Below are 14,777 nucleotides of genomic sequence, written 5' to 3' on the forward strand. Positions count from 1 at the left end.
CAAGTTTGTGGGCTGATTGAGTTACATGTGGAAATAATCCAGGAAAACCAGTTCAGGCGCTTGTTATTATGTTTACTTCCCTTCCTTTAACTTCACTCTGATGAACTGATATATATATGATGTAACTAGGGGTGTAATTTTTTGTCTGCCTCTTCAACACGATGGTTTAAACTTAAACTTGCAGTATTAAAAAGAGTATAGATGGGCGTGACTGGTCACCTAGATGTTTAAATTTAGATTAAGCTGGGGTTCTGAATTATATTATCTTTTATTTTTATTATTTACCTTTTTCGTTTTATATTTAGTGTTGTTCTACAGTATTGGCTAAGGCTAGCAAGCTTGACTATCAAGTTGGCTGAGTAAAATGTACGTGTACAGAATAAGGCTAGTCACCGGTACAGACACATGGATGACACCTGGGTCATAATCAAAACCCAAGAAGCAGAAACCCTCGCTGCTCACATCAACTCATTGGATAGAAATATAAAGTTCACCAGGGAAGATACAAAGGATAATAGTTTGACATTTCTGGACTGTGCTGTGCACATTGAGGAGATTGGAAGCCTCGACATTGAAGTTTACACAAAGCCCCCCACACACACACACACACACACACACACACACACACAGAATAGTGCCCACTCTTTGACTCCCACCACCTGCTGGAACACAAACTTGGAGTAATCAGGTCCCTACAACACCGGGCAGAAAACATTTGCTCTAATGCAGAAGGGAGAGAAGAGGAACACAGAGATGTGAAGAAAGGTCTTTAAAAAATGTGGTTATCCCACTTGTGCTTTCATCAAATTGGCAAATGGGAGAAAAAGAATGACAAACAGAATAACATTGTCATCCCTTATATGTAACAGGTTAATCAGTGAAACTCGGGAAAATCCTCTCCAAGCACGACATCCCAGTGTACTTTAGACCCAGCCACACCCTCAGACAAAAACCACTTCATTCTAAGGACAAAATTCCCAAACATAAAGCAATCAACATGGTGTATGCTGTGGAGTGCAGCAAGGGGTGCTCTACATTGGAGGACGACGTCACGTTTTACTTTCTTGGATCGCTTTGAAACCCTGCCAAGCACGCACCATTTTAGAACCTGGTACTATAACCTAATGGAAACCCCCGAAAACTGTGGCGAGTCAATCCGTACTAATGGGAAAGGGGCTATACTCACAGATATTCACTAACTGGTTCTCAGTACAGGACTAAAAAGGCATTACTAGAATCTAATTACCAAAATTGTCACAAAGACGTCTTGTACAGACTGTACCATACAGCATTTGCTATGACTCCACCACTTCATTTTTGCTTGTATCACTTGTAAGTGACTACGCTTTAAGTAGTGTATTTATGGAACAGAAAAGCTAAAGGTGGTCTCATATTGTATCCTACTGTATGGGAAGGACTCGGCTGCTGCTCTCCGGTCATGTGGCGTGTGGTCGCCTCCTTACCCACACAAGTAAAGTAGTGCCAAGCATACACCAAATCCACCTCATCCAGGAGATGTGATACTGTCAAAACTCTTTTTACCTCCAATTAAAGACAGAGCATAGGCAATTTTTTTAATGCGTTAGTTTAAATTGCATGTGCGCTTTTCTTTTTCTTTTTTTTTGCCTTTGTCTTTAAAATCTTTTAATTTCTAAAATGCTCACTCAATTTCTAAAATACAAAGCAATGACCAGTTCATTTTGAAAGACCTATGACTTTTCTCTGGTGAATATCTATTATTGCTCGTTATCGAATATTAAATAATATTGAATATATTATTTATATAAATACTATTTATTGTTATTACTATTATTTAGGAAGTATTTCTTATCCAATTAATCAATGGAATAATCAGTAGAATACGCTCACAAAACGTAATCAGTAACTGCAGCCCTACTTGCACTGCATTTTACAGCATTTTGGTTTTATTTGACGAGGGAAAAAATGATGCAGAGGAATACGATTTGCTGTTTAAGAGCCAAACATTGTCCAGTGTTGACTTTTAGTAGGGAGATAGTAGCAAGATAATTGTGTCCACCTATTTAGCTCAGAAAGAACTCATCTTCCAACTGATACATTTTTGTCCATTGTGCTAAAACAGTATGTCAAAATGAAAGAAGAAAAAAAACCCCCTAAAAAGTCAGCTGTGAGGTTGTGCTGAAAAGAGTGACAGCAAACAAGGCGAGGCAACAGTTTTTAAAGGTGAAATATAAATGTCAAAAATAGCCAAAATGACTCCATTTTCACAGGTTTTACAGCTTTTCCTACTGATAAAGACCTTGTTAATGGTCATTCATACATTTTTGTTTGTTGTAAAGTAATAATAATATTAACACAAGGAAATTCTATGTGAATTAACAGAACCTTTGTTTTATCATTACAAGAATAAACTACCAGAACCTTCACTGGAATTTTACACATTTATTTATTACAATCTAAGTCCAAAGAGTCACTGACAGGTTTCTTTCATTTATCTTAAAAAACAGCATTTCTTTATCATGTTGAAAAACTGAGATGTACTGTTGAAATTGCACTTTTTCGTATATTAGATATCTCAGGGATTAAATGTGTAGTTCAACTTCTTCATAAAAGTTTTCACTGGTCCAGCCCAGTTGAGATCAAACTGAGCTGTAAGTGGCCCATGGTGTAAAATGAGTTTGACATCCCTGTTCTAGAGGGTTAGTCTGCTTTCTATAACCCTTATTAGCAACATTAAAAACAGTCACACTAAAAGCTATTTTCCTTTAAAATGGGCTTAAACTTCTGCATTATAATCAGTTCTGATCATTTCAGCTCGCACTGTACATTGTGCGATTCCATCCTAACTCTGCGCACAAAAATGTTAAAACTTGCTCACAGAAATCCTTAAAATCTCATTGAAAAATTACTTTTGGTCTTCATTTTGGGAGCTTCGATTGACAGCAGCTACACTGACATCATTTGCAAATATGATTATCCAGCATGTTAGTTAGAAAAATACATCAATAAGCAATGATTTATTTGATGATAATGAGGGTGGTGACTTGATAAGTCTCCCAGAATGAACATTAACAAGAGAACATTTGTCAATAATAAATTAGATGTACTAGCATGTACTCTCCTTCAGGTTTCTTTTTTTGGTGATGATCTGCTTGTGTGAAAGCTACTGAATAAATTCCTGTCTTACTCTGGTTTTCGTTTATTTAGAAAAAAACAAAACCTTTTTGCATTCTTAGCTCTGTCTCTGTATGTGCTGCAGGAGAACTATGAGTGGGAGTATTAGTGAAAGTGGTAGCAGTTATACTGGTTCCAGCTCCAGATCTAGATCCTCATCCAACACCCTCTCAAGATCACACTCTGGATCCAGGAAATCCAGGTACTTATTCACACAGTCATTGTCCTGAGTACTGCATTTTGCCAGTTAAGAGTTGAGTACTATTATTACTATCATATCTTATTTATCTGTTGCCTTGGCCCTTATTGATCTGTATTTACTCGCAATGCAACCTAATATCAGTAATTTATATTTCAGTAATTTATATTTTCTCTTCTCTTGCTTTCATGCTCTGCCTCTCTTGGAAAATCCTACAGAAAATCCAGGTATGACAGTTGTTGTTCAAGCTTTGTATTTTGTGTTTGGGTATGGTGTTTTGTGTATTCACGGGGCAACCTGTCAATTCTTGTTGCAGATCACTTAGTGTGAGCAGCGTGTCGTCTGTGTCATCAGCGTCATCCAGCAGCAGCTCTGTACGCAGTGCAGACTCAGATGACATGTATGCCGACCTGGCCAGCCCAGTATCCTCTGCCAGCTCACGCTCACCCACACCAAATCACCCTCGCAAGGAGCGAGGGCCTCCACGCGATCGGTCCCCACATGGAAGAGACAAGAATAGGGGTTAGTACAAGCCACCTAACACCCATTCAACTGGAACACAGGACCCAACAGCCTATCATGCAAACATAAATGTAGTGCTGCTGGACATAACAGATTGATTCTTTTCAACCCCCAATTTCTTCCCAAAGTTTGACCTTTCTCAGTTTTACGTAGCCCATATTCATACATCTAATTTTAAGCAAAGTTTGTTAAGTATAATTTTATTTAATCTAACAGCTAGAAATTAAATCTGAAACGGTTGGTCTTAACGTTAAAAAATGGTTTACTACTAAATACAACTGGAATTAATGAATTCAGTTCACTTTTATGTAGCTGACAGTTCCTCACAACAGTCTGATGCAAAGACCTGTAATGGCAGAAAAACCCCAGTGACACAATCCCCAAGCAGAACACAAGCTCGGGGAGGGGCAGCCATTTGCTGAAACCAGTTGGGGGGTGAGGGAAAGAAGGAGAGCACAGAGAGATGAGGCCAGAACAAACACTATGGTTGAAAGGAGACAAAAGATTTAGTTGAACACAGTCAAGGTAAAAAGGAAGTACACTCACCTATTATGGGCGTGTATTTCTACAGGCAGAAATTATTTCCTATGACACTGTGATGCACATTTAGGTCATCTTAGTCTCTTTGTCTAGCATTGTCCTTATCTTGTACAACATCCACCTCTATGACATCATCTTGTGAAACCCTAGCTGCATCCGCACAATGCTAGTGGCCTTGTGGATCAGTTTAATGAGTCTGTTGGCATCTGTGACCCCTCAACCTGCTTCCCCAGCATTGCAACAGCATAGAGCAGGGGTCGGCAACCTTTCTGATGATGAGTGCCATCTACAATTTCCTCAGAAGTCAGTATGCCATATGATTGTATTAGTAATAAATTTAATAATGCTCTATATTAACAGTTACACACTATATAGAACAACTTTATACAAATGTATTTGTTTGCAGATGTTGGCAGCTATCAGCGAATAGTTATCAGCTGTTTTGAAACACAAAAAGACAATTTTTATCCATAACAAGAACTCCATAACAGCAAATACAACAGAAAGTGCAAATGCTATTTATGGTCTCCTCACAATAATGATAAGAAAAATAAACTGGGCCAATATGGCATGTTTGTTAATACAGGGATGCACATGTTAATGTGATCTCTGGTCTCCCACTCAGAGAAATAGGTCACTGAGTGTCCAGCATTCAGACGGCTACCTGAGGACAGTCATGTGAGAGAAAATCTGCTCACACAGACATGTAGAGCCAAATACTGTCAATAGGGCCTCTGCAATGTTCTGAAGACAGTTAAACTTGTTAGGTAGTGATGCACAGCAGGTGAAAATGCAGCTCCATGAACATGCACAGCTGTGGATTCCAGCTGTGTTCGTAGTTCTGCAAACCTTGACCCACAGAGTCGAGCTTTTCAGTTCAATCAGCTGCATTTCGATGTCCTCTGTGTCCAGCCAGTTAATGCGAGTCAAATCCAGCTGCTCATTAAAGCTTTCTGGTTTGATCAGAAAAGAAAACATTGGTCCATACACCTGAAAGTCCTGAAAACGCATTGTGAATTCTGTCTCAAGTCTTTGGCTGTATCCGTGTATTTCCGTGGTGCTGATGCTGCACTGGGCGGACAGCTCCTGAAGCATTTGAAGTGTCGGAATGTGGAAATTTCAACATCGCTTGAAAAAACTGCCAGCTAGCAACGTCCCTCTCACCGGTAGGCTAAGTTATTTTTAGCCAATTACAAGTTGAATCTGGTAGTTGGGGTTGTTAGCTAAGATACCATCATTAAGAAGCAGCACAACTAATGTGTCTATGCGAGCTAATTTGCAATGTGCACCGCCATTTATTTTTTAATGCACCCTCTCAGATTAATTCACTGCGTGTCGTGCCCAGGACTGGGACAAAAAATCGGCCCGGGCATTTTGACTAGAGACCGGCCCACCAGGTATTATAGGAAAAGCCATAAAGCCTTTGAATGAAAACAGATGCTGTTGTGACAGTGATGTACACTGTCTTGTTGGTATATGTATGATTTCTATACATTTTACATCATCATCACAAAAACTTTGGTTGTAAGATTCTGATCATCATTTATTAAAAGCTAGATATCTTAAATGAGAATAAGAAAGAAACGTATTTCTTTGTGCCCCCCTCTCCCTGTTAATGCCCTACCTGGCAAAACTTTGCTAGACCCGCCCCTGCACAGTTACCAGCTGTCAGCTACATAAAAAAGGATCCTGGTGTTATTTGTCTCTCAGAAACAGTTCATAACTTCCCTTCAACTCATTCATGTCACCTAAAAGGTAAACCTGTTTCTCCATCACCTGTTCAGCTCTGATGATCCAGTAAGGACATCTCCTGGTTTCATCTTCATGTTTCCCTCTCACCAGATTTTTTTACAGAAAGGTTGGCAACTCTAATAACTAACCTTGTGAATAAAATAAAGTTCAACATCAGTAGCATCATAGCACCCACCCAGCTGTATAGAAACTCTGTCATGCTAGCTAGTACGCGGTACGAGTTATTGTAACTGACTGTAAAAAGTCAGCACAACGAAAATAAACTCCACCTAAACTTGGTTTATATCTGACCCAGATAGACTGCAGGTCATAACTTCTTACCTGAAGTTCAGTTCACCTGATACTCGGACCGGCGGCTGCCTCAGGGCTCTCCTCCTGCCTCCCCTTTCCCTCATCCACCTGCTGGCCTCTGTGAAAGCTCCACCATAGCCACCACCAAACAACTGAGTTATCTTTCATTGTTTGTACGTTACAAAAAAAACAAAAAACATCGGCCCGTAAAAACAAAAAATCACGATGGGCCCACCGGGTAAATGCCCGGTATGCCTGATGGCCAGTCCAGCTATGGTCGTGCTATCAGTTAACCCTTTGCATGCCAGCTGTGGCACACATGCCCAGGGTTGCCAACCCCTGGCATAGAGGATATAGCACTAGCCACAACAGGTTGTAGGAAAATCCTGAGCATTGTCTGACAGATATTAAAAGACGTCTGCCACCTCAGATAATAGAGACAGCTCTTTCCGTAAATTGCGGTTGTGGTACTTCAGCATCTAGCTAGTGCTACTGAAGAGCAGCAATTAGCTCAACAAACATCAGCAAACACACAAACTGTTTGTGTGCAGTTTGTGGCACAGTGTACTGCTAGCTAAAGGTCTAGCTGCTATATTTCACAGAGAGAGAAAAGAAAGAGAGCTAGCTTCCACTAACCACTCAGAGATGGAGAAAGATAAGAAAGACATTGCAGGAGAGGCAGAAGAGAGGTTAGATTTAATGGGAAGGACTGCTCAGTGGGGTTTGATAAACTGGGAGCTTACGTGTAAGTCCTCATGTGTTTCAATCAGACGTTGGGTCTGCACACATGACATTCTCATATTTCTTTTTTCATCATTAAAGAAAGACCATCGAAAAAGGATGAACCCTTCAGAGAAGATCGAAGAAAGATTGACCAGTCTGGTCCCCCACCCAGAGAAGGAAATCCCTTGCCCAGAGCAGGGCCTGGTAACAGGGGGGGGCACCCAGTACATCCTCCACCTGGCACCATGGGCCCCCCTGGAAACTATGGCAGTTCAAGTTCCCACAGAGACATCAAGCTCACCCTCCTTAACAAGGTTAATATTCTGCTTTCTTACATTTAAAGGAGTCTGGTTATCTCAATCAGAAAACCTCACCTTTTTTGTTTCTAATGGCTTTTTGTGAACCTTTAATGTTCAAAATAAGAAGTCCTTAAAGAAAATGTACTTTCTGACATCTATACAAGTGAAAATTAGCCTCTATTGACACACTCTGACAATCCATACTAGCATCAACACAATAGACATCATGACTCTGTGAATCATGGAAATTCACCAACAACACAAACCTTTTGCAGCATAACTAATAGATGGTTTAGGGTCGCCTTATCCAGGCCCAACTATAACCTTTATCAGTGTGGCATCTGGCTTGATAAACATAACTGGGTGTCATCTCCATCATAAATGGAATTTATACAATATTTTTAATTAAAAATGTATAAGGAAGGTATGTACAGCGTGAAAAGAATCTTGACCAACTTTTCACTTAGCTTTTGAGTTTAAGAAAAAGCAGTATGCTTACAGACTGGAATCTATCTAAAAAATGATGATTCAAGCTAGTGGAATGCATTACCATTAAACCAAATGGTGTATTATAGTCTCTGTTACTGCCATTAGTTACCACAAGGAGAAGTTCTTTGTTTACAGATCAGTTATTCCAAGCTCACCAACAGGATCACTCAGCATTGTTATTGTGAGGACAAAAAAAATGAAAGCAACTGTATTTAGAAATCTCAAGTTTCCTAAGCATAAAACAATCATGTTCTTTTAGCCTGTCTCACATACTCAGTGAAAATAAAATGATTTACACCATCACGTGAGACATGGTTTAAAAAAACAAAACAAACCATTGTTACCAAGATTAACGCAGCAAATACGAGTGTACATACATAAATTCCTGTTTTATCACGTTTTACATGGAAACTCAAACTAACAGAGACACACTGAACGCACCTCATTGCCAATTGTAACCAAACAGAAGAAAGTACGTTCATCTTCATAGTATGCAGTTCAAGGAAAATTTTAAAAAATGTTTCTAACAAATACGCAAAAAAAAAAAATATTGAATTAATTCACTGTCTGTTACAGTCTCCAAAGTATAATGTTCAGTGGTGTCAGGTGGTACTGTGAAACCAAGCACAGACCGGTCCATTGTCAGCGGCCATAAGATTAGTAACCTTCACTAGTGCTGTTTCTGTGCTATGATGAATTAAATCCTGGCTGAAACTCATCAGAAGAATTGAAACAACTCTTTAAAAGCCAAAGATCTGCAGCCTGCACACTGAAGAGCTCCACATTTACCCTAAAATTTACATTTTGAACACACTGATTTTTCTCCAACCGTAATGTATTTAGTGGCACTTTTGGGCCTGTGGTTTAAATCCTAAAATTAGAATAAATTAATGAAAATATTTTAAACAAATTTCAATCTTAATAAGGAACTAACCTAAAAATTTGATCAACTTCAATCACTCCTCTTGTATCTGATAGAGTAGCCTATCTATGCTCCCAGCAAGTGTCATCTCAGCAAGTTTATTTGCATTTTTGCATGAAACAATAGACAGCTTGACTCTTTACTTGAGCTTGATTTCCATTCCAGTATGGACCCATTTCTTGCGTTTCTGTAATTTTTCCTGAATGTTTGAATTGTTCAATTTCAGCAGCAGGGAGACAAAGGCAACAGGAAGCGGTACCTGCCTGGAGACAAAGACAGGCCAGGTTCCCCCCTCAACAAAAGAATGGCTATGTCTCCAGACAAAGGTGAGAAACATGACTGACTAAATAGAAGCACTTTGTCTCCCAGGGAAATTTGCCTGAGCCTAGCCCCTCTGTTGTACAGGAGCTGCCAACATTCCTGCGCCTGGAGCAAATTCTCCCAGGAAAACCTACTCAGTGTGTCTAGCTTTGCTCTCAGGTCCAGAACATACTGAATTTCATTCCTTCCTTCCAGTTTTCTTCAATTTGGTATAAAACTCCAAACACTAACTGGGGAACCTGTAAACAACAGAGGGTCTAACCAGCGATTCCAATTGCGTTCATCCTTCATGAATGAAATTACGAATCATGGACTTTAAAATCTTTGTATTAGCGTTGTATTAGTTTTGGTGCAATGTGATATCCCGAAGCAGTGCCGCTGCGCACCATTTCTTTAAAGAGTGTAGTGCAAGCTCAGTTTTCAGGTCATCTCCCCGAGATACTGACTGACCAGGGCACACTGTTCATGTCTCTCACACTAAAAGAACAATACGAATTATTGGGCATTAAATCTCTTTGGACCAGCGTCTATCACCCTCAGACTGACGGGTTGGTGGAGCAACCGAATAAGATTTTAAAGTCCATGATTTGTACGCTCTGGTGAAATGGCCCAATGAGGTCCATACACTCAAAAGGGACCTCCATTAGAAGTAATGGGCATGAAGGTGCTTTTGGAATGCCGGGCTGGTTCACCATCTAACAGTCAGGACAAGACACATCGTTGCACATCCCCTCGAATGCCCAGTCATTATTAGCTCCAGAAAATTGCACCTGTTATCTAGGGGTGCAACGATACTCGTATCGATATTGAACCGTTCGATACAGTGCTTTCGGTTCGGTACGCATATGTATCGAACAATACAACATTTTTTATTTATTTTATCAACTTTTCTTCTGACGATGCTGTCTGTGTTAAGCGCTCAGTGGATCTGCGTTCGACTACTCCGCCTAGGCTGCATTGTCGAGCGCAGATCCTCTGAGCGCAGCACAAGCTAGCAAGACAGAAGCTAAGCTCGTTGCAACATGGCAAATTGAACCTCCCCCACCCTCATTCAGATCTGGCCTTTGGAACTGTTTTGGTTTTCATGTGACGTATGACCCTGAAGGTAAGCGCGTCATGGACAAAAGTAAAACAGTATGTTGGATCTGCCACGCAATGCTCAATTACATGGGTGGGAACTAGTGCGTTAGCGCAGTTAGCTCGTTAACGTGTTGACGCCATCCAGCCCCACGCACGGGGCGATCCGCGGTAACTCGTTAACGGAGATTTGCCGTGTTGTGGCGTTAACGTCATTTCAGATTTACGCTGACAGCACTAGTGAGAACAAAATGAATATGACTGCACATTTACGCCGACATCATCCTAGTGCAAAGACAATTGGAAGCAGACAAAAACAACAAGCATGCTGCTAACTTTACCCGAGTCATTTAGACAGCCGTTAGCACATGATTCTCCTTATGGGGACCTGATATGTTTAATATGCTGCTGAGAATATAGCTCAGAAGAAGCGTATAGTATAGCTTTTATTTTGAAAAGAGCCATTTCTCTGTAATAAACTCTCTTTTCCAAAGATGAGTGATTTCTCAATCAGATAGATTTATTTTTTTATTACTTTGTTGTTTCAGCAACATTAAATTTAAAAACTCTACTTTTGAGTTAAAATATATATTTATAATTTTAATAAATGACAAATTAAAAAGGCATGAACATTTTTTTTTTGTATCGAAAAAATATCGAACCGTGACACCAAAGTATCGAACCGAACCGAGAATTTTGTGTGTCGTTGCACCCCTACTGTTTTCATATGAAAAGCTTAAATGTAGTTTAGTCTGTCTGCCTCATTATCTCTTAATCTGGTGTTTTTTAGGCCGCGATAAGAGGATACCTGGCCGACTCCCACTTTCTCCTCGAATAGATCGACCCAGAGGGCGACCCATGCCCCCACAGGGAGACAGGTTGGTGGCTTATTGTTGCTGAAGGCCTGTGGTTTTTAAACCTTCACTGAAGACAAAAGACATTCAGCTAGAACTGTGGAATTTCTTAAATCACCTTTCTCTATGTTGTACAGCCTCTGTATAGGCAGCAGTGATCATGGTGACTCAGGCCAAACACATGTCTGTCATGTCATGTGGTCTGGCAAACTTCATAAGCCAAAATGAGGAACAGGCCACAGATAGTTAACCTTCCCTGCACGTGTTGTAGAATGCATTGTCTCTTGTGCAAAATCCCCTCTATGAAATAATTCCGTTGTGTTATCAAGAATCCTGTTTTGTACTGAACTGTACTGAACACAGAGGCAGAACCAATGAGAGAAATGAAATAATTTGTTTTGTCCACCATGAAACTCTCATTGTGACTTCCATTATGAATAATGTATGGATTCATGTCATACCACTTTGGACATCCAGTATAAATGTTCCCGTTAGGTTGTTTCCTGGTTTTGGAAATAGGAAAGTTCAAAAAGAAGAGACAGTGGCAAGTTTGTTTGTTTTTTTCCAACATGAAGAGATAGTAATGTTTACTTTACCAGCAACACAGCAAGGTTAATCTGGGTCATATACACTAGTTAACTATTTTAGCCTGCAGTAGCTGATGAGCAAAATTGAGGCATGTCAGCAGACACACATGAGTTAGAAATAACAGAGAGGGTTATGTTGGGGCCAGGGAATTGCCTTAGTGAAACTCTGAACAGACTTGTGAAAATCGAGAGATCAAAGGGACAATTTCCATTTCCTTGTTTTGTCTGACCAACAGTCCCAAATGCAAAAGGTAATCATTTTTACTATGTGGTGAATAAGCATCAAATACTGTACTATGCTATAGGCATTGTTAAACTTTTGTATACCTGAATAGTAGTAATTGTTTAATTAACTGAAAAGCCAGTATCATAAACAATATCAACATTGTTCAGTAGTCTAATTTACCAAAAGGCTTTTGATCAAAAGATTTTTAAAATGGTTCAGGGACAGTGTCAACAGTTCATTAGATGCTCAGCAGGTGCTGTTTTCAATCTGCACAGTTAACCAGAAATGAAAAAAAGCTTCCACAAAACTGCTTCTAGTTTCTGAAAACTGAGAATTGTTTCTGCTTGTCATTGACTGATATGCAAATAGAGGGTTTTTTTGTTTGCGTTTTCCTTTTTTTAGCTCACAATTACTGCTTAAACTGCTTTACTTTGGTTAGCAGTCTAAAGACTAAAAAGTATTTGAATCATTGTAATGTTAAAAGATTAATTCATAGATGGCTGATTTTGGTTGGTTGATTCTATATTTAACCTATTAAATATGTGATATTAAGAATTGTATGTAATTACTTTAAAGCTGACAAAGTTTTATATTGAACTTATTGAAACTCGCAGGGATCTAGTTATAACTAAAGTTAGTGGATAACTAGCTTTAACAACTAGGATTAAAGAGTTTAACAGTTAAAACAGACCCAGATGTAGATAAACACTGAATGGGTTTATAATAGTTGATGAATCAACATAACATCCCGTTTAAAACAGAAGACATGATGTGTGCTGTCATCTAACTTAAGTGTTGTTAAACAAAGGCTGATTCAGCAGTGGAAGTAGTGAATGCAGGGAATGGCTCTCAGACATTCTTTTCCTTTTTTTAGTCATGTATTCTCATCTGCACTTGGCTGGTAATTATAACGCTTAACTCTGTCTGTCTTCTTAGAAAACGTCCTCTGTCTCCACCTCCCAAATCATCTGGGAAAAGCCCAGCAGCTCCATCGGCCAAGCTGGTCACACCGAGTCCAGCATCGGGTGCCGGATCGGGTTCTAGCAAACCCAGCAACACGCTGTCCCGGCGCGAGGAGCTTCTGAAACAGCTGAAGGCTGTGGAAGATGCCATCGCCCGTAAACGAGCAAAGATTCCTGCCAAATAAATGGCAGCACAGCCCTAACCTGTTCATCCACATGCAAAGTCTGCCTGGGCAACCATGAGAGTCACAGGGTGGACTGTTTTTTGTTTTGTTTTTTCTCAAATCTCCAATGGACATGTAAAAATGTTGTATGGTTTGGTTATAAAGGCTGTTGTGTGAGTGAACAGGAAGTAATTGCCACAAAAACCACCTTGGGCTTGATGGGCTCTGCTTCATTTTTCGAACATTGATCACTTCCATGTTTCCGAGTTTGCTCCCGTTAAAATCCTTTTAATGTCTCAGCCACATATTACCTCACAAATAGAAGAGGTCATCTGGGCATTTGGCAAGGAAAGGGACGTCTCAGGAATGGAGTGCAATATGTTTAGACTTCATAATGCAGAGACAGGATAGTAAAGGGGTACTGTGTTTACCTGCTGCTCACTTTGTTCCCTCACTAGAATGGAAGCATTTTCCTCATGGTGTGGTGAATAATAGATCTATGAACACTGAGCCGTTTCTATCTCTTTTACTGTCTTGTTCTTGCATTTTTTTCTCCTTTTTCCTGTATGTGCAGTGGTGTGACTGTTGGCTCAGCTCTACAGGGTACCAACAGCCCACAGGACCTCAGAGCGTTTCTTTGTACAAATCTCCAAGTTCACAAGCATCCATACTCGGCCCAGCTCCCTCTTTAACCAATGCCTCGCCTCCTTGCTGTGTTTTAGGATAGTGGTCATTTTCACAGCTCAGAACCTTTCAAGCATATCATTATAAACCACATTGATGTGAAGTACTGCTTTTTAAAAAATTCCAACGTTTTGTTTTCTTAGCTCTTAAGTGATAAAACAATGTTTTCTGTCACATTTTTTGTTGGAGGAGTCTGAGGTGGAATGGGAACATTTAGAGACAACGTATGTCTTGCTTTTGTGAGAAAAGCCTCTAAATAAACTATTTTGATAAGACAAGTTCCTTTGTGTGCTGTCGACTGTTGGAAAAAAGAAAATGTGTTACAGTACCGATCCACAGTAATGTATAATAATTTCAAAGGGGCATTGTTCAGTTTAAACACCATACAGATGTTTGTTAAGAACGTCCATGTTTTTTTAAGCTAGCGCATTATCATGAATCTATTCACAGCATTGAACCATCACAATTGAGTGTTGAGAAATTCCCATCTGCCATCTCTAATAAAGTCACTATCGATTTCTTTGTTAAGCCGTTGCATTGCTCCTAAGGTCACAGTGAGGTCATACCTGATCTTATCATAGTTTTGCTTTTGACAGGGCAGTGTCAGTCACCACTGCGGTCCTGACTGCAATTTCTCAGCAACTACCAGTTCTACAAAGAGAAAAACCTGGTGCTGGAGGAAAAGTGAGCCTAGTGATCGAAGTCTAAACTTCGCCAGTGGCCAGTCGTGCAACAACCAGTGACTGATGTCACATTGGCTATGTCGATCTTTTGGATAGATGCAAACACTATGGTGTACTGCATTAACTGGTAGTACACCATATGTCTGTGAAGGTTCTCAGTCATCCAGGTCATCATAGTCTAAGGAGCTTGGAGAGAAAAGCATCTGGACTTCTTTAAGTTGCTTGAAGACGTTTCACCTCTCATCCGAGAAGCTTCTTCAGTTCTAAGAGTCTGAGAGACCCAGATTTAAGCCCAGTGGGAGTGTCCCCCCAAAGAGGGACAAAGGACC

The 14,777-nt window shown here is 40.0% G+C and overlaps 1 protein-coding gene across 4 annotated transcripts in view; it reads left to right on the forward strand.

The window, feature by feature from the left end:
* The window catches only part of zc3h18 (zinc finger CCCH-type containing 18), a 41,103-nt gene extending 27,060 nt beyond the window's left edge, over positions 1–14,043 (forward strand). For 3 of the 4 annotated variants that reach the window (XM_042214822.1, XM_042214823.1, XM_042214825.1), the window contains exons 11-17: positions 3,239–3,355; positions 3,571–3,579; positions 3,669–3,874; positions 7,280–7,494; positions 9,117–9,216; positions 11,079–11,166; positions 12,892–14,043. In XM_042214822.1, coding sequence (XP_042070756.1) covers positions 3,239–3,355; positions 3,571–3,579; positions 3,669–3,874; positions 7,280–7,494; positions 9,117–9,216; positions 11,079–11,166; positions 12,892–13,102 — 946 coding nt within the window. In that variant the 3' untranslated portion in view covers positions 13,103–14,043. The remainder of the gene's footprint in view (positions 1–3,238; positions 3,356–3,570; positions 3,580–3,668; positions 3,875–7,279; positions 7,495–9,116; positions 9,217–11,078; positions 11,167–12,891) is intronic. The other variant, XM_042214824.1, reaches the window with a different exon arrangement.
* The last annotated feature ends 734 nt before the right edge of the window (positions 14,044–14,777 follow it).

Source organism: Haplochromis burtoni, unplaced genomic scaffold, assembly GCF_018398535.1.
Source record: "Haplochromis burtoni strain Fernald_Lab_line unplaced genomic scaffold, NCSU_Asbu1 Contig_615, whole genome shotgun sequence".
NCBI lineage: Eukaryota > Metazoa > Chordata > Actinopteri > Cichliformes > Cichlidae > Haplochromis > Haplochromis burtoni.